A 21,340-nucleotide genomic window follows, 5' to 3' on the forward strand; every position below is an offset into this window, starting at 1 on the left:
ATCATTAGAGATGGGGGGAATTGTCAAGCTTTCTCTCACTCTCACACACACACACACACACACACACACACACACACACACACACACACACACACACACACACACACACACACACACACACACACACGTCCGCCTGCTGTCTGTCACTTCACCGGGGGTTGCAGTCCTCCATCTCAACACTTTTTTTCTCCCTCCATCTCTTGCCCTCCATTTCTTTCTTTCTCTCCACTGTCTTTTTCACTGTCCCTCAATACATATTTGGCTTAAGTCTTATGGCGTTGTCTTTATTGAGGTCCCTCTCTGGCTTTAGGTTATTACTGAGACGCATCAGAGGTACAGTATCTCAAAGATACTATAGGCATTTCAGTCTTCATACAGCTTGTGCAAAACACTCCAAAAACAGACTTGCGTATAAACAGAATGCCTCCTGAATTAATGTGTGAATATGCCCATTCCAAACACATTAGAGCTCTCACCTCTCTTGCTCCATTTCCACACATTAATGCAGGGTTGCCAGATCAATAGCTGGAAGAGCCTAATCAATGGGTCTCTATACCGAGCATTGATCCAGAGAGAGGCATCCAGAAATACCTGTGCTGAGTCTAAGATGACGCTAGGATGCATAGCTGTTGTTTTGCAGGATCCTGACCAATTCTTTTGTTTATCTGGAGGTTTTTTTGTGCTGATCATAACTATTTTTTATCTGACCGAGAAAAAAAACTTCTGGACATCAGAACAGCAATCATTCACCTTGATCTGGACTTCTACTTTTACTTCAGTGAGTCTTCGGCACAGGACATACTGCTCACCTCAGGACCAGGCCCTAATCCCCAACACTCGGAAGAGGAAATATGTCACTATAGACGTAGCCGTGCAGGCACATTGATGAGACTACGGCGACGATTGAATAAGCCACCCCTACCCTCTGTTCTATTGGCGAATGTGCAATCGCTGGAGAACAAACTGGACAAGCTCCGTTTGAGACTATCATATCAACGGGACATTTCAACCTTTTACTGTAGTGGGCTAAATAAGTATTTGAAACAAATCTACTTTAAAACAAAAGTATACACGTCACACACATGGTTATGGGTTTAAAAAAGAAGACGCGTGTACCATGTCAGATATAGAGTTGAAATGTATTCAATTTGGGTTTGCATCCCAATATTACACTTTATATACAGTACCAGTCAAAAGTTTGGACATACTGTAGAATAATAGTGAAGACATCAAAACTATGAAATAACACATATGGAATCATGTAGTTACCAAAAATATATGTTATTCCTCAAAGTAGTCACCCGTTGCCTTGATGACAGCTTTGCCCCCTCTTGGCATTCTCTCAACCAGCTTCATGAGGTAGTCACCTGGAAGTCATTTAAATTAACAGGTGTGCTTTGTTAAAAGTTAATTTGTGGAATTTCTTTCCTTAATGTGTTTTAGCCAATCAGTTGTGTTGTGACAAGGTAGGGTTGCTATACAAAAGATATCCCTATTTGGTAAAAGACCGAGTCCATATTATGGCAAGAACAGCTCAAATAAGCAAAACGAAAGGACAGTCCATCATTACTTTAAGACATGAAGGTCAGTCAATCCGGATATTTTCAAGAACTTTGAACGCTTCTTTCAAGTGCAATCGCAAAAACATCAAGCGCTATGATGAAACTGTCTCTCATGAGGACCGCCACAGGAAATTACGACCCAGAGTTACCTCTGCTGCAGAGGATACGTTCATTAGTGTTAACTGCACCTGAGATTGCAGCCCAAATAAATGCCTGATAAGAGTTCAAGTAACAGACACATCTCAACATCAACTGTTCAAAGGAGACTGCGTGAATCAGGCCTTCTTGGTTGAATTGTTGCAAAGAAATCACTACTAAAGGACACCAATAATAAGAAGAGACTTGCTTGGTCCAAGAAACACGAGCAATAGACATTAGACTGGTGGAAATCTGTCCTTTCGTCTGAGTCCAAATTTGAGATTTTTGGTTCTAACCGCTGTGTCTTTGTGAGACGCATAGTAGGTGAACCGATGATCTCTGCATGTGTGGTTTCCACCATGAAGCATGGAGGAGAAGGTGGACCAGTGTGGGGGTGCTTTTCTGGTAACAATGTTAGTGATTTATTTAGAACTCAAGGCAGATTTAACCAGCATGCAGCAGAGCTACGCCATTCCATCTGGTTTGCGTTTAGTGGGACTATCATTTGTTTTTCCACAGGACAATGACCCAAAACTCACCTCCAGACTTTGTTACATTTACATTTAAGTCATTTAGCAGACGCTCTTATCCAGAGTGACTTACAAATTGGTGCATTCACCTTATGACATCCAGTGGAACAGCCACTTTACAATAGTGCATCTAAATCTTTTAAGGGGTGGGGTGAGAAGGATTACTTTATCCTATCCTAGGTATTCCTTAAAGAGGTGGGGTTTCAGGTGTCTCCGGAAGGTGGTGATTGACTCCGCTGTCCTGGCGTCGTGAGGGAGTTTGTTCCACCATTGGGGGGCCAGAGCAGCGAACAGTTTTGACTGGGCTGAGCGGGAACTGTACTTCCTCAGTGGTAGGGAGGCGAGCAGGCCAGAGGTGGATGAACGCAGTGCCCTTGTTTGGGTGTAGGGCCTGATCAGAGCCTGGAGGTACTGAGGTGCCGTTCCCCTCACAGCTCCGTAGGCAAGCACCATGGTCTTGTAGCGGATGCGAGCTTCAACTGGAAGCCAGTGGAGAGAGCGGAGTAAGGGGTATTTGTAAGGGGTATTTGACCAAGGAGAGTGATGGTGTGCTGCATCAGATGACCTGGCCTCCACATTCACCCGACCTCAACCCAATTGAGATGGTTTGGGATGAGTTGGACCGCAGAATGAAGGAAAAAAGCAACCAACAAGTGCTCAGCATATGTGGAACTCCTCATGCATTCCTCATGAAGCTGGTTGAGAGGATGTGAAGAGTGTGCAAAGTGTCAAGGCAACAGGTGACTACTTTGAAGAATCTCAAAATATATTTTGATTTGTTTTAACACTTTTTTGGGTGCTGCATGAATCCATATGTGTTATTTCATACAACGTACTTCATACAATGTAGAACATTGGAAAAATAAAGAAAAACTCTGGAATGAGTAAGTGTGTCAATTTTTGACTGGTAATGTAAAGGGGGGGGAAAACGTTTCAAATGTTGCTACATGGAATCGAAACGGTTGGTCAGAAATGGTTATTAAAAGCAACACAAATGTGTTTTGTCTGTTATGTGGCTGTCATAACCGTTGAGGGGTAGAGTTTTTTTTTTTTTACCAAAGATTTGACCACTTTCCAGAATTTAGCTCGATTTCCACCACTTTCAGATACACAATTCAAGAAGTTTGTTGGCTTTGCTTTTCTAACCAGAGTAAGACATATATTCCTCAAATGTCTGAAGGACTGCCAGTCAGAAGTAGAATCAGTCAATCTAGCTTTAGCCCAAGCTAAGTTTTTCATGAAATCTTTCAGACAATTCATGCGTGAAACACTAGTTAGATCTGTCCTATACCCTTAATCTCACATATGGGGCATGCTTATCTGAAACAGAGTTAAACAGAGAGTTAAAACATTTAAGGGCCTGTGTCACGCTCACATTCCTCAAACTCCCTGTCATAAATCAACCAAGGCGCAGCGTGCATGTAGTTCCACATCTTTTAATGAAAGTGAAACCGAAATAACCAAAAATCAAACAGGTAAACAGCAAAGACCGTGACGCAACCGAGGTGCACACAAACACACACGGAAAATAATTACCCACAAAACACAGGTGGGAAAAGGCTACCTAAGTATGGTTCTCAATCAGAGACAACTATTGACAGCTGCCTCTGATTGGGAACCATACCATGCCAAACACATAGAAATAGAAAACATAGAAAAAACACAGAATGCCCACCCCAACTCACGCCCTGACCAAACCAAAATACAGACATAAAAAAGGAACTAAGGTCAGGACGTGACTACCTGTTCCAAATCAGAGATAGGGGACATACCCTCCCAATCATACAACCCCAGGTCATACAGGAAATGTTGCTCATTTCTGTTTGTAATAGTTTATGGACATGCTTTAGGTAGCTTAGTATATCTAATGACTGTATACTTTTGAGGGGTTTTTGTCGTAATGATATCCAAAAGAGTAGTTTTTTCAGGATGTTTTACGTTGGGCCTGGTTGGTTTAGTTATCAGTTGAGTACTATTTAGCTCAGTACAAATATCTTTCAGTGTATCTGATACTGGCATCACCCATCCAGGTCAAATTTAGCATTGTTAGACCACAAGTCAGACAATTTGCTAAGAGCAATTGGGAGGGTGGTAAAACTCCCACATTTAGAACAAGACATACCAATTGCTTGGGGACAGAGGTGGCAATACTCACAGCAACTTTTTAGTTGTTATTTATGAATACCCCCACCTCTGTCAGAGGTGACACATCAGAATCTGTAATAGACGGTATTAAACAAGTTTCAGTAATTATCCAAATGTTTGCGTTAGTTTGAGAAGCCAGAATTACAATAAGATCCATTTTCGAAATCAAACTTCTGACATTTACATGAATGAGTCCAAGTACACAGCTGCAGGATTTCAGATTCAAATTATTTTCCACGGATATTAAGTTCTACATGCATCATCGTTGAAAAAACAGCAGTGAGACATGGAAGGGACATTAGTGAAGTCCTGTATAGCGATACTTTGAGAAGCTAAATGAGAAGGTGATGAAATGCTAACTTTGCGAGGTGTAATTGAGCTACAGTGACAGTACAGGTGCAATGCTAAAAGCGAGGCACCGTGTGACCAAGCCCGTTGCTGGCAGCAGTGCGATAACAGAGGGAGTGACAAAATCAAATGCTGATGACAGACATGATTGCAGTTGATATTCAGCCATTTTTAATGGTAGAGGATGTCTTCAATACTATAATGGCTTATTTAGAACCAGACTACAAGATGCCATGTAGAAAAGCTGTGACGGTCCTTATGGAGAAATTGTACAATGATTGTTCTGCAATTGGAATCGTGAGCTGTCAAACACCATCATATGGTGGAGGAGAAGCACATCACAGAGAACATAAAACCGCATTAATATAATCTATTGCTGAGTGGGTGGGGGACAGCAGTAAGGAGAGCGCTGTCTGGTAGGCAGCCAGGACTGCAGTAGATTGAACTACACTTTCCCTTAGTGGTCATACGCAGGACCATATCTGAATTGTGAGTTCATGAATTGTGTTTTTTTTTACTTAAAAAAAAAAACTTTTGAATAAAAAAAAAAAAAAAAAAAAATGTTTTGATGTTAAGAAATGTTTTACATTTGTCACATCCCTAGCGTGCAGTGCATAATTCCAGTGCCTTTGAAGCAGATCACAGTAAGGTATAGGTATTTTAAGGCTGTAAATTAGGTTCTGTCAGATAGGACTGCTGACGGAAACACAAAAACCAAAGAGAAAAGTGGAACTCTCCAAGCTGATAAGAAAACACAAGGAGGTGATGACAGTGAAGAGGTAGATAAAGCCTCCAAATTGAACCTAGTTGTAAAATGTATACAACACCACTTAAGTCAGCCCTAGGTGGATTTGTAAAGAAAGAGAGAAACAGTGGGAACATGTTAGCACTAGAACACCTGTAATCAAATCATTACACCTGTGTTTTTTCCATAATTATTTATTTCAACCCCAGGGGCCTCAGTTACCTACCATGTTGGATTTAAACGGTGTGTGCCCCAATGCCTGTCCTTCTGCCTGTGTTATTTAGTGAACCATTATTCACAGCCATCCCCACCCCTGTAAGCCTTTCTGTCTGATGTTTCTTGTTTTGTTGGAATTGACCGATGCCAGAAGCAACATGTAATTGAATGAGCAATATATACATTTTTCATGCTGGAGGTTAATGACAGACGGATACCATATATCCTTTTCGTTTGTATGCCTTCTTTATGGGGGGCTGTTGAAATTTTAGGATATTTTGGGTGTTTTGTGTCAAGATTAGTACTTGTAAATTAATGTCATTATGTATGGCTGAGTTTCACATCTGAAGCTACTAATTAGAGAATCCCATTCAGATGAATGGGCAAATTTGCATTTCATTGGTTGCAAACAGTACGATGTGTTCAGTTTTCGTGACACCTTATTGTGAAGATAACATGTCATGGAGTGAATGAAAATACAACTGCCTTATTTACCAATTAGCCATACATTATCAATGAGAGCTGTTGATTTTCTGCTTTAAATGTCTAATTACATATCAGGCATGGATACAGGTCATGTAATTATTTATAATCAATTCTCAGCCAATGGCTAATACTAGCTAATATACTGTACTTCCTGATCTGTCCTCAGATTTTGGCGTGTCAATCTGAGGTAAGATTTTACCTTTTGAAGTTAAAGATGAGAAATATATATATATTTTTTAAGAAATAGGCTTGTTGGTATTTATTAAGATCCTCATTCTATCGCTGCAAAAATGTCAGCTACTTTTCCTGGGGTCCACATGAAACATGACAATACATAGTACAGAACATTATCAATGACTGAAATACATAGCCTACATATCAGTGCATACACACAATATCTTGGTCTAATACATTGTACAGTGCAAATTACAATACAAGATATATAAAAAGGGCTGTGTCTCTTCACAGTCCCCTTTGTGCAGTAAGGTGTTATTTGATCTGTTTTTTTTAACTGGTTTTATTGCTAGCTTGAGTTACCTGGCTGTTGGCAGAGAGTTCCACGTAGTCATAGCTAGGGCTGTTACGGTGACCATATTACCGCCACACCGGCAGTCACGAGTTATGAAGGCAGTCAAATTCCATGTGACTGTTTAATCACGGTAATTAGGATTCTCCAAGCTCTGACGCTGCTGATGGTCATTAATAACTGCCTGGTACTCAGCACTCTATTGTCCCTCTAATTACTCTGATATCAAGGCAAATGTAATCGAAAATCTAATCACACACTTCATGAGTGTGTCATGCCTGCTCCCGCTCCCCATCCTTAGCACTCGAGGTCGCCAGGCTGCCTATCATTACGCACACCTGTCACCATCATTTCGCGCACTAGCGCATCTTTGGACTCACCTGGACTCCATTACTTTGCTGATTGCCTCTCCTATATCTGTCTGTTCCTCAGTTTGATCCCCGCATCAGCATATTGTCATTTTGTTTCCCCTGTCCAGACGCTGTCCGTGTTCTGTTTTATGTTTGTTGTTTCTTAAATGTTCACTCCCTGTAATTGCTTCTCCTCTCCCAGCATCTGTCCTTACAGAGAGCCCATGAACTCATGTTGCGCAACATTTCTATAGGCTATGCATTTGCGTGAGAAAACAGAGTGATGGCTTCTATTAAACAGAGGATACCATTAGCTTTCTCTAATCTAGACCTACTTATTTATTTCTCAACTTTCCTAATATTAAGCACATTGGTTATCTTTACAACAGGAACATAGCCTACCTGGCTGGCATGAAAATTAACCACGGGAAAAGCATAGATTTACATGTTTTCTTTCCCCCTGCCCCTGTTTTGAGACAGGTGCAGGATAATGGTCCATGCTAAATCAAAACAAATTTCACACATACATTATTTAGTATCTGTAAAGACACGATTCAATCAAGAATAGTCTGATGGGTGACAATATTAGCCTATCACTTGTGAATCATATATTGTCAATTGTGAATGATGCCTAGGGTAAGGTAAGAAGCAATGCCTTTTTTTGCAACTTTTTCTAATCTTAGTCGTACAACTCATGTAGGCTAGCCCATAGGCCTATAGGTTTTGCTAAGGTTTATATAACAACTAAAGTTGTAAAAATTAAACACAATCTCCTTTACAAGGGGTCTAGAGCCTAACTGGCATACTCAAGCAGCACTTGAGTTTAAAGTTTGGGAAAGATAATTTTCACCATTTAAAAATGCACCTTTTATAATAAAAGCATCACATGCATAATCACATTTGCTGTCACTTTGATAATGTTTTCCCGCTAATGGAACATTTGCGTTTATAGCTTACTGCCGTGTGCGCTTTGCTGTGCTTTATAATGTGAAGAAATAGCCTGATATTTTAGCAACATTTTAAGCAAAACATTCTGATCTGTCAGCCTCAATGTGTAAAAAAGTTTTTTTTGATGCTAGTGGTTGTATTAATTTGGGATCTATCGCATCCCACAACTGTCCCAAACTATGTTTACAATATTTATTTCTCGAAATAGAATAGGTCAACTTTTGTACTACAGGGGATAGTAGATTGACATAGGCCACTGCTTTTGCTGTTATGCCTACTCATCTTGTTGGCTGACAAAAAGTAAATGTGGACAGCTCTTCTTTCCAATATCTTCAATATGCACCTCAGAATTGGATAAGGACACGTGCAGTTGCGTCCTCGATGTGTCTGTTTTCACTTGTAGCCTATGAGAAAGATCAGATCACGTGATGGAGAGCCATGTGAGTGAAAGGTGCTCTGCACGCAGCACTCGGGGAGAAGGGGAATTATAATTATTATATTTAGCCTAAGGGTACTCTCCTGTTCAGATCTGAAAGATCAGGTTACACTGTGTCCGCTCTACAGCGCCCTCTCTCTTCTGCAGAGGGGAAGAGGGGTGAAGTTGGCCATTTTATGACGGTCGTAAATTCCTTGCAGAAACTCTCTTCACTGCCATGGAGTATTGAGGGGAAAGAAACCTCTTTGTTACAAAGACATTCTTCCTGCCAAAACTCCATCATTCAAAAGTGGGGAATGAAACAATATTTCTGTAAATCCAAGTGGTTGGAGTGGTCTGTGGGTACTTGAAGAACAATTATGTCAGATCAGTTGTGTTTTGGGATCTCATGAAGGACAGTAGAACAGCATAAATGTGTCTCTGTGTGTATTTCCCAGTGATCAGATTCACATCCAAATGTGGGGGAACTTATATTATTAAATATGAAACTATTTGTTAGAAGATTTAATGTGATGTTAGCCTTCTAAATGAACTGTTAATCAAGTCAGTGGCCACGCCCACGTGAGCACAGACATTACGTTGGCATCATGGAATGCCCCCTTTTCCCAGAGTGCATAAATCCCACTTCTGACAAAATGTGCATTAGGTCAGAGAGCATGGAGATGTAGCTACATGTTTAAATGGTTGGCAATTTAAATACAGAACAGAGGAGCTGTATATATAAAATAGTCTAGGAAACTCGACTGAAGATGGGAAAATAACATTTCCCTATCGAACGACTGAACTGGTACTCTGAAAGATAATAATAATAATAATAATATATGCCATTTAGCAGACGCTTTTATCCAAAGCGACTTACAGTCATGTGTGCATACATTCTACGTATGGGTGGTCCCGGGAATCGAACCCACTACCCTGGCGTTACAAGCGCCATGCTCTACCAACTGAGCTACAGAAGGACCACTCCATTCTAAAGAACATTTCCCTATCAAACGACCATTGTTAATGTTTCCAATATAACAGAGGATAAGCTACAACCACAAAAGACATTGTGACTTCTGGGGAACACAACCAGAGACATTCTGTTGACTGACTCTCCAGCAGACAGACCGGAGATTTCAACAGAGACAAAGGCATACAATCATAAATATGTACATTGCAGTTAATTTCGAAAGAGCGGCCATTCATGTGTAAAGTATTAGCATTTCCATGACCTGTGTGTACGATAGTGAAGTCCTTTTTTCTTTTCTCCCGCACTTTCTTACATGCCCCTCCCTTTTCATTTTGTGTAACAAGCTGTCATATCGGTTTAGTCCACTCGGGACTTTTCATTGCATTATGTGGTACTCAATGTGTAAGCTATTCTGTTTGTGTTTATGTAATTCTGTGTGATTATTTAGTTAGTTTGTTTGTAAATAAATAATTAAGCCAATTTGTACATCACTGATTCATCATTTATGATAGGGTTCGTGCAAATATCCAAGTATTTTGCGACATTCAGAATGAAACTGATAGAAGGTAAACAATTAATTCAGAACTGATTGACGACTGAAAACGGTGACAGGTTCAATAAACTTTTTCCATGGTGCCTCAAAATTACTGATGAGTTAATTGTTACATGAGTAATTTAATCATCATAATAATTAAACATAGTTAATTTGTTTGATAAAACAATCGTCATCACATTAATGATAGCCAAAGAGTCGCAATAAGGACGTGCGCAGTTGCGTCCCCTATGTGTCGGTCATCACTTGTAGCCTGTGAGAAAGACCCGATCACGTGATGGAGAGCCATGTGAGTGAAAGGTGCTTCGGAGCACACAGTACTCCGGGAGAAGGGAATTATAATTGTTATATTTAGCCCACGGGCACAATGACCGCAAAAGGCATGTCTTTTTTTAGGTGGTATTACGGCCCCACAAAGGGGTGCAGCTGGGAAATTTGAGGCATTATCAAGTGCTTGTCAAATTGTGAATGAGAGACTAATGCAGTGTGTACAGCCTGCGCATATAAACATAGCAGAGCTCATGCTTCTCAAGTGACTTTTTTCAAATCATCATTAGAGTCGCATCATGCAGCCTTACAATGTATTAAAAAACAAAACACATCTGCCGCCACTCCCCCAGTATTCTCTACGTCTGTGTGTGTGATTGTGTCGGAGACAGGTGTGCTGGAGTCAGAGCAGATCTCCACCCAGCTGCAATCTGTTCCATAATCAAGACCTCAACAAATACTCAGCCCTGACACTTCCACGCTGCATGATCATAGTCTTTGCTCATTCTGCCTGCTCTGACTCTGGTGCCTGTCTCCAGTTCCACGTCTCGTCATCTGTCCTCGATTCCCCACTCTACTATTCCCTAGGATTCCCCTCCGGACCTGCTTACCCTGTCTTAAGCACTCTCTCTCCAGCCTCAGCCTCCGCATCTGGTTTCCAGCAACCTGCCCGAGTTTCCCCTGACCTGCACTCCATATTCCTCGTGTTTCAATAAATACCTTGGTTACTTCATCCCAGTCTCCTCGTCTGAGTCTGCTCTTGGGTTCCCTGTTCCACTCCGCATAACAAGCCCAGCATTTGTTGAACAACTAAAGTTACATGAAATTAACACTAAATTAAGCATGTCGGAGTACCTGTTTCTTTGTTAACCGCTCAACACAAAAGCCACGTGCGCTCTCCCTCAAATCGTTTGGAGATCATATCCTTTCTATTTTATTCAGCTTTGTTCAATTGTATTCTTCACACTATAAAATAATAATGGTACGGAATTCTAAGCAAATCCTGTCTGCTAAATGAACTAGTGTAGCCCACAGACATAAGGCATAGCCAGATCAGCACCTAACATAAGGACAACTCAGAGTATGCTATTCTGTTCTTCTGAAATAGACTACATTTTCTTCATATCATGTTTCTTTAGACCTGTCTAAAATAAATAATGGATTTATTGTGAAGTTGTAGGCTCCAGACCTTAGGATGTTCCCCAAAGGTCTGCATCAGTGACTTGTAGAAAGCCAGGAGATGCTAAATGTGTTTGTTAATTAACGGTCAATTACCATGAGACGGGCGGCAATACGAATAGTCTGGGTAGCCTTTTGACTAGATGTTCAGGAGTCTTATGGCTTGGGGGTAGAAGCTGTTTAGAATCCTCTTGGACCTAGACTTGGTGCTCCGGTACCGCTTGCCGTGTGGTAGCAGAGAGAACAGTCTATGACTAGGGTGGCTGGAGTCTAGGACAATTTTTAGGGCCTTCCTCTGACTCTGCCTGGTATAGAGGTCCTGGATGGCAGGAAGCTTGGCTGTACTGGGCCGTTCGCACTACCCTCTGTAGTGCCTTGCGGTCGGAGGCCGAGCAGTAGCCATACCAGACAATGATGTAATCAGTCAGGATGCTTTCAATGGTGCAGCTGTAGAACCTTTTGAGCATCTGAGGACCCATGCCAAATCTTTTCAGTCTCCTGAGGGGGAATGGGTTTTGTCGTGCCTTCTTCACAACAAAAGTCATGGTGTGCTTGGACCATGTTAGTTTGTTGGTGATGTAGACACCAAGGAACTTGAAGCTCTCAACCCCTCTCAGCTCCACTGCAACCCCATCGATGAGAATGGGGGCATGTTCGGTCCTCCGTTTCCTGTAGTCCACAATCATCTCCTTTGTCTTTATCACGTTGAGTTAGAGGTTGTTGTTCTGGCCACATGTTGTTGGTGATCAGGCCGACCACTGTTGTGTCTTCGGCAAATTTAACGATGGTGTTGGAGTCATGCCTGGCTGTGCAGTCATGAGTGAACATGGAGTACAGGAGGGGGCTGAGCACGCACCCCTGAGGGGCCCCTGCGTTGGCGGAGGCGGATGTGTTGTTACCTACTCTTACTACCTGGGAGCGGCCCGTCAGGAAGTCCAGGATCCAGTTGCAGAGGGAGGTGTTTAGTCCCAGGGTCCTTGGCTTATTGATGAGCTTTGAGGGCACTATGGTGTTGAATGCTGAGCTGTACTCTATGAATAGCATTCTCACATAGGGGTTCCTTTTGTCCAGGTGGGAAAGGGCAGTGTGGAGTGCAATAGAGACTGCATCATCTGTGGATTTGTTGGGGAGGTATGCAAATTGGAGTAAGGCTAGGGTTTCCGGGATGATGGTGTTGATGTGAGCCATGACCAGCATTTCAAAGCACTTCATGGCTACAGACGTGAGTGCTACATGTCGATTGTCATTTAGGCAGGTTACCTTAGTGTTCTTGGGCACAGGCACTATGGTGGTCTGCTTAAAACATGTTGTTATTACAGACTCGGACAGGGAGAGGTTGAAAATGTCCGTGAATACACTTCCCAGTTGGTCAGCGCATGCTCGCAGTACACGTCCTGGTAATCTGTCTAGCCCTGTGGCCTTGTGAATGTTGACCTGTCTAAAAGGTCTTACTCACATCGGCTGCGGTGAGCTTGATCACATAGTCTTCCTGTACAGCTGGTGCTCTCATGTATGTTTCAGTGTTATTTGCCTCGAAGCGAGCATAGAAGTATCGCTGCCAATACATTTTAAAAACATTACAATACATTCACAACAGATTTCACAACATATTAATTAAGTGTATGCCCTCAGGCCTCTACTCTACTACCACATAACTTTAGCACTAAATCCATGTGTGCATAGTGCATTCGTTATTGTATGGTTGTGTTCAAGTGTCTATGTTTGTGTTGCTTCACTGTCCCTCCATAAGATGAATTTCTGTCTTTTAAATTAAGTTTTACTGTTGACATGAGTTACTTGATGTGGAACGGAGTTCCATGTAGTCATGGTTGTATGTAGTACTGTGTGCCTCCCATAGTCTGTTTTGGACTTGGGGACTGTGAAGAGATCTCTGGTGGCATGTCTTGTGGGGTATGCATGGGTGTCCCAGCTGTGTGCCAGTATGTCAAACAGACAGCTCGGTGCATTCAACATGTCAATACCGCTCACAAATACAAGTAGTGATGAAGTCCTTCTGTAGCTCAGTTGGTAGAGCATGGCGCTTGTAACGCTAGGGTAGTGTCTTCGATCCCCGGGACCACCCATACGTAGAATGTATGCACACATGACTGTAAGTCGCTTTGGATAAAAGCGTCTGCTAAATGGCATATATTATTATTATATTAAGTCAATCTCTCCTCCACTTTGAGCCAGGAGAGATTGACATGCATATTATTAATGTTAGCTCTCTGTGTACTTCCAAGGGCCAGCCGTGCTACCCTGTTCTGAGCCAATTGCAATTTTCCCTCTTTGTGGCACCTGACCATACGACTGAACAGTAGTCCAGGTGTGACTAAACTAGGGCATGTAGGACCTGCATTTGTCACGCTCGTCTGATGGAGTGGACCAAAGCGCAGCATGGTACATGTTCATGATATTTATTTAAATCTGAACACTAGAACAAAAATAACAAAGCGTGAAACGAACAGTTCTGTAAGGTAACTAAAACTATACAGAAAACAGCTACCCACAAACCCAGGTGGGAAAAAGTATGATTCTCAATCAGAGACAACGATAGACAGCTGCCTCTGCTTGAGAACCACACCCGGCCAAACACAAACATAGAAATAAAGAAACTAGCATGCCCACCCTAGTCACACCCTGGCCTAACCAAAATAGAGAATAAAAGCCTCACTATGGCCAGGGCATGACAGCATTGTTGATAGTGCTGTTAAGAATGCAGAGCAGCGATTTATTAGAGACAAACTTCTCTCATCCTAGTGCTGTTGTATCAATATGTTTTGACCAGGGTTACTCCAAGCAATTTAGTCTCCTCAACTTGCTCAATTTCCACATTATTTATTCCAAGATTTAGTTGAGGTTTAGGGTTTAGTGAATGATTTGTCCCAAATACAATGCTTTAAGTTTTTTAAATATTTAGGAGACACTTATCCCTTGCCACAAATTCTGAAACGAACTGCATCTCTTTAAGTGTTTCTGTCATTTCAGTTGCTGTGGTAGCTGACGTGTATAGTGTTGAGTCGTCCGCATACATAGACACAGTGGCTTTACTCAAAGCCGATGGCATGTCGTTAAAACATTTTGAAAAAAGTAAGAGGCCTAGACAGCTGCCCTGGGGAATTCCTGATTCTACCTGGATTTTGTTTGATAGGCTTCCATTAAAGAACACCCTCTGTGTTCTGTTAGACAGGTAACTCTTTATCCACAATACAGCAGGGGTGTAAAGCTATAACAAATATGTTTTTCCAGCAACAGACAGTGATCGATAATATCAAAATTCACATTAAAGTCTAACAAAACAGACCCCTCGATCTTTTTATCATCAATTTCTGTCAGCCAATCATCAGTAATTTGTGTAAGTGTTGTGCTTGTTGAATGTTCTATCCCTATAAGCATTCTGAAATTCTGTTGTCAATTAGTTTACTGTGAAATTAAATTTTATCTGGTCAAACACAATTTTTTCCAAACGTTTACTAAGGGTTGGTAGCAAGCTAATTGGTTGGCTATTTGAGCCATTTAAGGGGGCTTTACTATTCTTAGGTAGGGGAATACGTTTTGCTCCCCTCCAGGCCTGAGGGCACACACTTTCTAGTAAGCTTAAATTGAAGATATGGCAAATGGGAGTGGCAATATCATCTGCTATTATCCTTAGTAATTTTCCATTCAAGTTGTCAGACCCAGGTGGTTTATCATTGTTGATCGACAATGAAAAAAATGTACCTCTTCCGTACTATGTAGAGTTACACCCAGCAGTTTAGTATACTCAACTTGCTCAATAACCACATGATTCAATAATATATCTAAACAAGGTTTAGCGCTGAGCGAGTGATTTGTCCCAAAAATTATGCTTTTCATTTTTGAGATCTTTTTGCCAATAATTGTGCGAAAGATCAGAATTGGGCTGTCTGTGTAAACGCAGCCAATCAGGGTTGACCAGGCGAAGGGGGGTCAGCCACTATAGAGGAGCTACCCTACCAATACAAATCTCTAGATGACCAGACACCATAACAACCTAATTGGGGGTATGCACCCGCATGCAGCGACAGCCACCACATTAAGACTTAAAGATTTTGAGTTATTCCATATTGTTTTCCTGTGTGGAGAGGTTTTGTTTTTGGTTGTCAAAGGAAAAGTATGGATAATGATGACTTTGTGGGCGGTTTTATTTGGTCAGCACCCCATGTCTTTTCATTTATTGTCGATTGGTACTCAGCAATCTGTCGATTGGTTGATTAACACTCGCCTTCCTGGTCTGTGGTTTGTAGCTGGACAATGTGGACGAACAGGCAGCCCAGATCCGCCGGGAGCTGGATGGAAGACTACAGATTGCAGAGAAGATGGCCAGGGTAAGTCCTACACCTATAGCCCTCAAACTAACAATGCTGTGTACGGCACGTACAGTGGTAATCAGCTCTGGTCATGGAGGGCTAACAGGTGTCCAGAAGTTGTTTTAATTTTTCAGCCAGGTACTTTCACAGCTGAATCAACTAGTCAATTACACATTGATTAGTTAAATCAGCTTTGTTAGAGTTGGATGGACACCTTGTATCTCACTGAGCCGGTGATAGTTACTTTAAATAATATGATGATAGATACTTTAAATAATATCTTGTGGTCACTGTAGTTATCAACTTCCACAACGATGGATGCACAACTCTTCCTCTAACACTGACTCCCTCAGGAGAGGAATTACCCCAAGTTTGTGTCTAAAGACATGGAGGCCATGTACATCGAGGAGATGCGCTCGTCTGTCAATCTGCTCATGGCTAACCTGGAGAGCCTACCTGTGTCCAAGGGAGGCCCCAACTTCAAACAGAAGCTAAAACGCTCCTCCATGAACAACTCCTACCTGGACATGGGCGACGAGACAGAATTCCTTTCCAAGTCCGACGTGGTCCTCTCCTTTGCACTGGAGGTGTGTGTGGGGATTTCATTGTGTAATCTTGCCCAGTAAATGTTTTTGTTGTACACTCAGATTGCTTGCTCTCAGTCAAGATAATTGATGTGTTAATTGTTCTGGTTGACTTTTGAAAGAAAGATCAATGAGTATTTTACATTTATTTACATGAGTCTGGTAGTAGTTTTATCTATTCTGGGGTCAGTTTGAGACTTATTGTGTCTACTAAGGGGCCAGACAAAAGAAACAAACTTATCTGCTCTTTGATGTGTGTGTGTGTGTGTGTGTGTGTGTGTGTGTGTGTGTGTGTGTGTGTGTGTGTGTGTGTGTGTGTGTGTGTGTGTGTGTGTGTGTGTGTGTGTGTGTGTGTGTGTGTGTGTGTGTGTGTGTGTGTGTGTGTGTGTGTGTGTGTGTTCCTACATGCCTGTGAATGTCCCCTCTGTGGCTGCAGGTTGGCATTCTGTGATAGTGCCTCGACTGGACTTACACGACCCAGTGACTCCACGTCTAATGCTTCCCTTTCTATCTGCATAAGTGTGGAGCTGACCATGTCCTCTCTCTGTTGCTGTTTGCAGATAGTGATAGTGGAGGTGCAGGGCCTGAAGTCGGTGGCTCCTAACAGGATTGTGTACTGCACCATGGAGGTGGAGGGAGGAGAGAAACTGCAGACAGACCAGGCAGAAGCCTCCAGACCACAGTAAGTCAACAACAAGGTTGCATGTTCAATTGCTGCAGCAGCCACATCATTTATTGACTGTGTTCACTGTCGTTCACTCCAGATAAGAGTGTCTGTTTAATAATTACTGTTCAGGCGGTCTTGAAAAAACCTTCCAAGTTACCTTTTCAGGAACCGAGTAATATGTTTTTTTTATTTATTGCCATATATTAATGGAAGTTCACAAGGCATTTTGAATAACTTATTTTAGTCCTAGAGTCATGGAACTTCACAGAATCAATCAATCAATCATTTTATTTTATTTCTAAAGCCCTTTTTACATCAGCTGATGTCACATAGTGCTATACAGGAACACAGCCTAAAACCCCAACCCCAAGCAATGCAGATGTAGAAGCACGGTGGCTAGGAAAAACTCCCTAGAAAGGCAGGGTCCTAGGAAGAAACATATAGAGGAACCAAGCTCTGAGGGGTGGCCATTCCTCTTCTGGCTGTGCTGGGTGAAGATTATAACAGTACATGGCCAAGATGTTCAAATGTTCATAGATGACCAGCAGTGTCAAATAATAATAATAATAATCACAGTGGTTGTAGAGGGTGCAACTGGTCAGCACCTCATGAGGTAATGTCAGTTGGCTTTTCAGAGCCGATCATTCAGAGTTAGAGACAGCAGGTGCGGTAGAGAGAGAGTCGAAATCAGGAGGTCCGGGACAGGGTAGCACGTCCGGTGAACAGGTCAGGGTTCCATAGCCGCAGGCAGAACAGTTGAAACTGGAGCAGCAGCATGACCAGGTGGACTGGGGACAGCAGGGAGTCATATGGCCAGGTAGTCCTGAGGCATGGTCCCAGGGCTCAGGTCCTCCGGGAGGGAGAGGGAGAGGGAGAGAGAGCGAATTAGAGGGAGCATACTTAAATTCACACAGGACACCGGATAAGATAGGATAAATACTCAAGATATAACAGACTGACCCTAGCACCCCGAGACATAGACTATTGCACCATAAATACTGGAGGCTGAGATAGGAGTGGTTGGAAGACACTGTGGCCCCGTCCGACGATACCCCCCGGACAGGGCCAACCAGGCAGGATAAAACCCCACCCACTCTGCCAAAGCACAGCCCCCACACCACTAGAGAGACATCTTCAATCACCAACTTACTACCCTGAGACAAGGCCCAGTATAGCCCATGAAGATCTCCTCCACGGCACGAACCCGAGGGGGGCGCCAAACCTGGACAGGAAGATCATGTCAGTGACTCAACCCACTCAACCCACCCACTGACGCACCCCTCCTAGGGACGGGATGGTAAGAGCACCAGTAAGCCAGTGACTCAGCCCCCGTATTAGGGTTAGAGGCAGAGAATCCCGGTGGAGAGAGGGGAATCGGCCAGGCAGAGACAGCAAGGGTGGTTTATCGCTCCAGTGCCTTTCCATTCACCTGCACACCCTTGGGACAGACTACACTCAATCATAGGACCTACTGAAGAGATTAGTCTTCAATAAAGATTTAAAGGTCGAGACGGAGTCTGTGTCTCTCACATGGATAAACAGACCATTCCATAAAAATGGAGCTCCATAGGAGAAAGCCCTGCCACCAGCTGTTTGCTTAGAAATTCTAGAGACAATAAGGAGGCCTGAGTCTTGTGACCGTAGCGTGCGTGTAGGTATGTACAGCAGGACCAAATCGGAGAGATCAGAAGGAGCAAGCCCATGTAATGCTTTGTAGGTTAGCAGTAAAACCTTGAAATCAGCCCTAGCCTTAACAGGAAGCCAGTGTAGAGAGGCTAGCAAATATTTTGACCAAAAGTACGTGGACACCTGCTCGTCGAACATCTCATTCCAAAATCATGGGTATTAATATGGAGTTGTTCCCCCATTTGCATCTATAACAGCCTCCATTCTTATGGGAAGGCTTTTCACTAGATGTTGGAACATTGCTGTGGGGACTTGCTTCCATTCAGCCACAAGAGCATTAGTGAGGTAGGGCACTGATGTTGTGATTAGGCCTGGCTCGCAGTCTGCGTTCCAATTCATCCCAAAGGTGTTCGATGGGGTTGACGTCAGGGCTCTGTGCAGGCCAGTCAAGTTCATTTCTGTATGTACCTCACTTTGTGCACGCACAGTGGCATTGTCATGCTGAAACAGGAAAGGGCCTTCCCCAAACTGTTGCCACAAAGTTGGAAGCACAGATAATGCATTTCCACTGCTCCAGAGTCCAATGGCGGCATGCTTTTCACCACTCCAGCTGACGCTTTGCATTGTACATGGTCATCTTAGGCTTGTGTACGGCTGCTCGGCCATGGAAACGCATTTCATGAAGGTCCCGACGAACAGTTTTTGGGCTGACTTTGAATCTAGAACTCACTGGTGAGTGTTGCAACCGAGGACAAACTATTTTTATGCACTACATGCTTCAGCACTCGGTGGTCCCGTTCTGTGACCTTGTATGGCCTACCACTTCGCAGCTGAACCGTTGATTTTCCTAGACGTTTCCACTTCACAATAACAGCACTTACAGTTGACCGGGGCAGCTCTAGCAGGGCAGAAATGTGACAAACTGACTTGTTGGAAAGGTCCTATGACGGTGCCACGTTGAAAGTCACTGAGCTCTTCAGTAAGGCCATTCTACTACCAATGTTTGTCTATGGAAATTGCATACAGTGGTTCCTCCTTTAAAAGTTGCTAGCTTACACCGCGGGACTTAGGGGTACCCAGCGTCATGGCTTCATTGCTCCAGACCACCACAAAGGGGAGTTAGAACACTCATTATGCATTTTGGTCCCAAGGTTTTTATATGACCAATCATATCGAGTGGTTCCAATGACGAATTTGATGCGGAGGCTGGCTTTCTTCAGCAAAGATGGCTGACAAAACATTACTGGGAGGCAAATGTAAGTAGTTATAAAGTCATAACGAGTCAAGCAAAAAATGTACAATTGAGAGGAATATGTTACTTAATGTAGAGACAAACGATTGTGCATATTTTAGTCATAAAGTAAATTTACGAAAATCGCTATTTTGCAAGTTTTTTTCTGTCATATCCAATATCAAACTCCGTTCTGTGAATGGTGCTGTGTCTGCAAGTATATATTACAAATATACACTTCAACTGTGTTTACCACTCCTGCTCCTGGGACACCAATGATTACATATTGTGACTATGCAATAGACTAGAAACATGATTTTGTAATTCATATATACAGAATAAAAAACAGTACATCCTGCCAGCACACCCACAAGCGTGTTGAATGACATGTGGAAGAGAGCGAGGAATGAGATGGGAGTAACATTCCAGGCTATTTGCTCTGAGACCGGCATAATAATGTAATGAAACAAGCAGGGAGAAGGTTTCAAACCCTCAACATTCTAGCCCGAAGTTCAGCACGCTATCGACTGTGCCCAACTTTATTAATTGGGGTTGGGGCCGATTGTGGCTAAAAACACTATCTATTGGAATCTTTAACATGTGGAAAGGGGGGAAATTATTATTATTTGTTTTTCACAAGCGTCGCGGGATGGGCTATTAGCTGAACAATAGACTATTCCACCTTTACTAAAGAATTGTCTAATAGCCAAGCTAGGTGGGACCCCACCACCCCTCCCCCTCTTGCAACAAATAATTTGTCTCTATCTTTCCACATCTACCTACACACGTATCTACCTACACGCGGTTAATGTTCTGAAATGTATATATATTTATATACAGTTGAAGTAGGAAGTTTACATACACTTAGGTTGGTGTCATTAAAACTCGTTTTACAACCACTCCACAAATGTATTGTTAGCAAACTATAGTTTTGGCAAGTCTGTTAGGAAATCTACTTTGTGCATGACTCTTAATTTTTCCAACAATTGTTTACAGACAGATTATTTAACTTATAATTCACTGTATCACACTTCCAGTGGGTCAAAAGTTTACATACACTAAGTTGACATTAGCTTTAAACAGCTTGGAAAATTCCAGAAAATGATGGCATGGCTTTAGAAGCTTCTGATAGGCTAATTGACATCATTTGAGTCAATTGGAGGTGTACCTGTGGATGTATTTCAAGGCTTACCTTCAAACTCAGTGCCTCTTTGCTTGACATCATGGGAAAATCAAAAGAAATCAGCCAAGACCTCTACAAGTCTGGTTCATCCTTGGGAGCCATTTCCAAACGTCTGAAGGTAGCATGTTCATCTGTACAAACAATAACCGTCATACCGCTCAGGAAGGAAATGCATTCTGTCTCCTAGAGATTAATGTACTTTGGTGCGAAAAGTGCAAATCAATCCCAGAACAACAGCAAAGGACCTTGTAAAGATGCTGGAGGAAACGGGTACAAAAGTACAGTGCCTTGCGAAAGTATTCGGCTCCCTTGAACTTTGCGAACTTTTGCCACATTTCAG

The 21,340-nt window shown here is 42.5% G+C and overlaps 1 protein-coding gene across 4 annotated transcripts in view; it reads left to right on the top strand.

Annotated features, from left to right (window-relative positions):
- Positions 1–21,340, top strand: part of LOC118396467 (calcium-dependent secretion activator 2-like) — a 237,686-nt gene that overhangs the window by 86,133 nt on the left and 130,213 nt on the right. For all 4 annotated transcript variants that reach the window (XM_052465503.1, XM_052465505.1, XM_052465504.1 and 1 more), the window contains exons 4-6: positions 15,647–15,727; positions 16,063–16,296; positions 16,854–16,975. In XM_052465503.1, the coding sequence (XP_052321463.1) occupies positions 15,647–15,727; positions 16,063–16,296; positions 16,854–16,975 (437 nt within the window). The remainder of the gene's footprint in view (positions 1–15,646; positions 15,728–16,062; positions 16,297–16,853; positions 16,976–21,340) is intronic.

Source organism: Oncorhynchus keta, chromosome 17 (genome assembly GCF_023373465.1).
Source record: "Oncorhynchus keta strain PuntledgeMale-10-30-2019 chromosome 17, Oket_V2, whole genome shotgun sequence".
Lineage (NCBI taxonomy): Eukaryota > Metazoa > Chordata > Actinopteri > Salmoniformes > Salmonidae > Oncorhynchus > Oncorhynchus keta.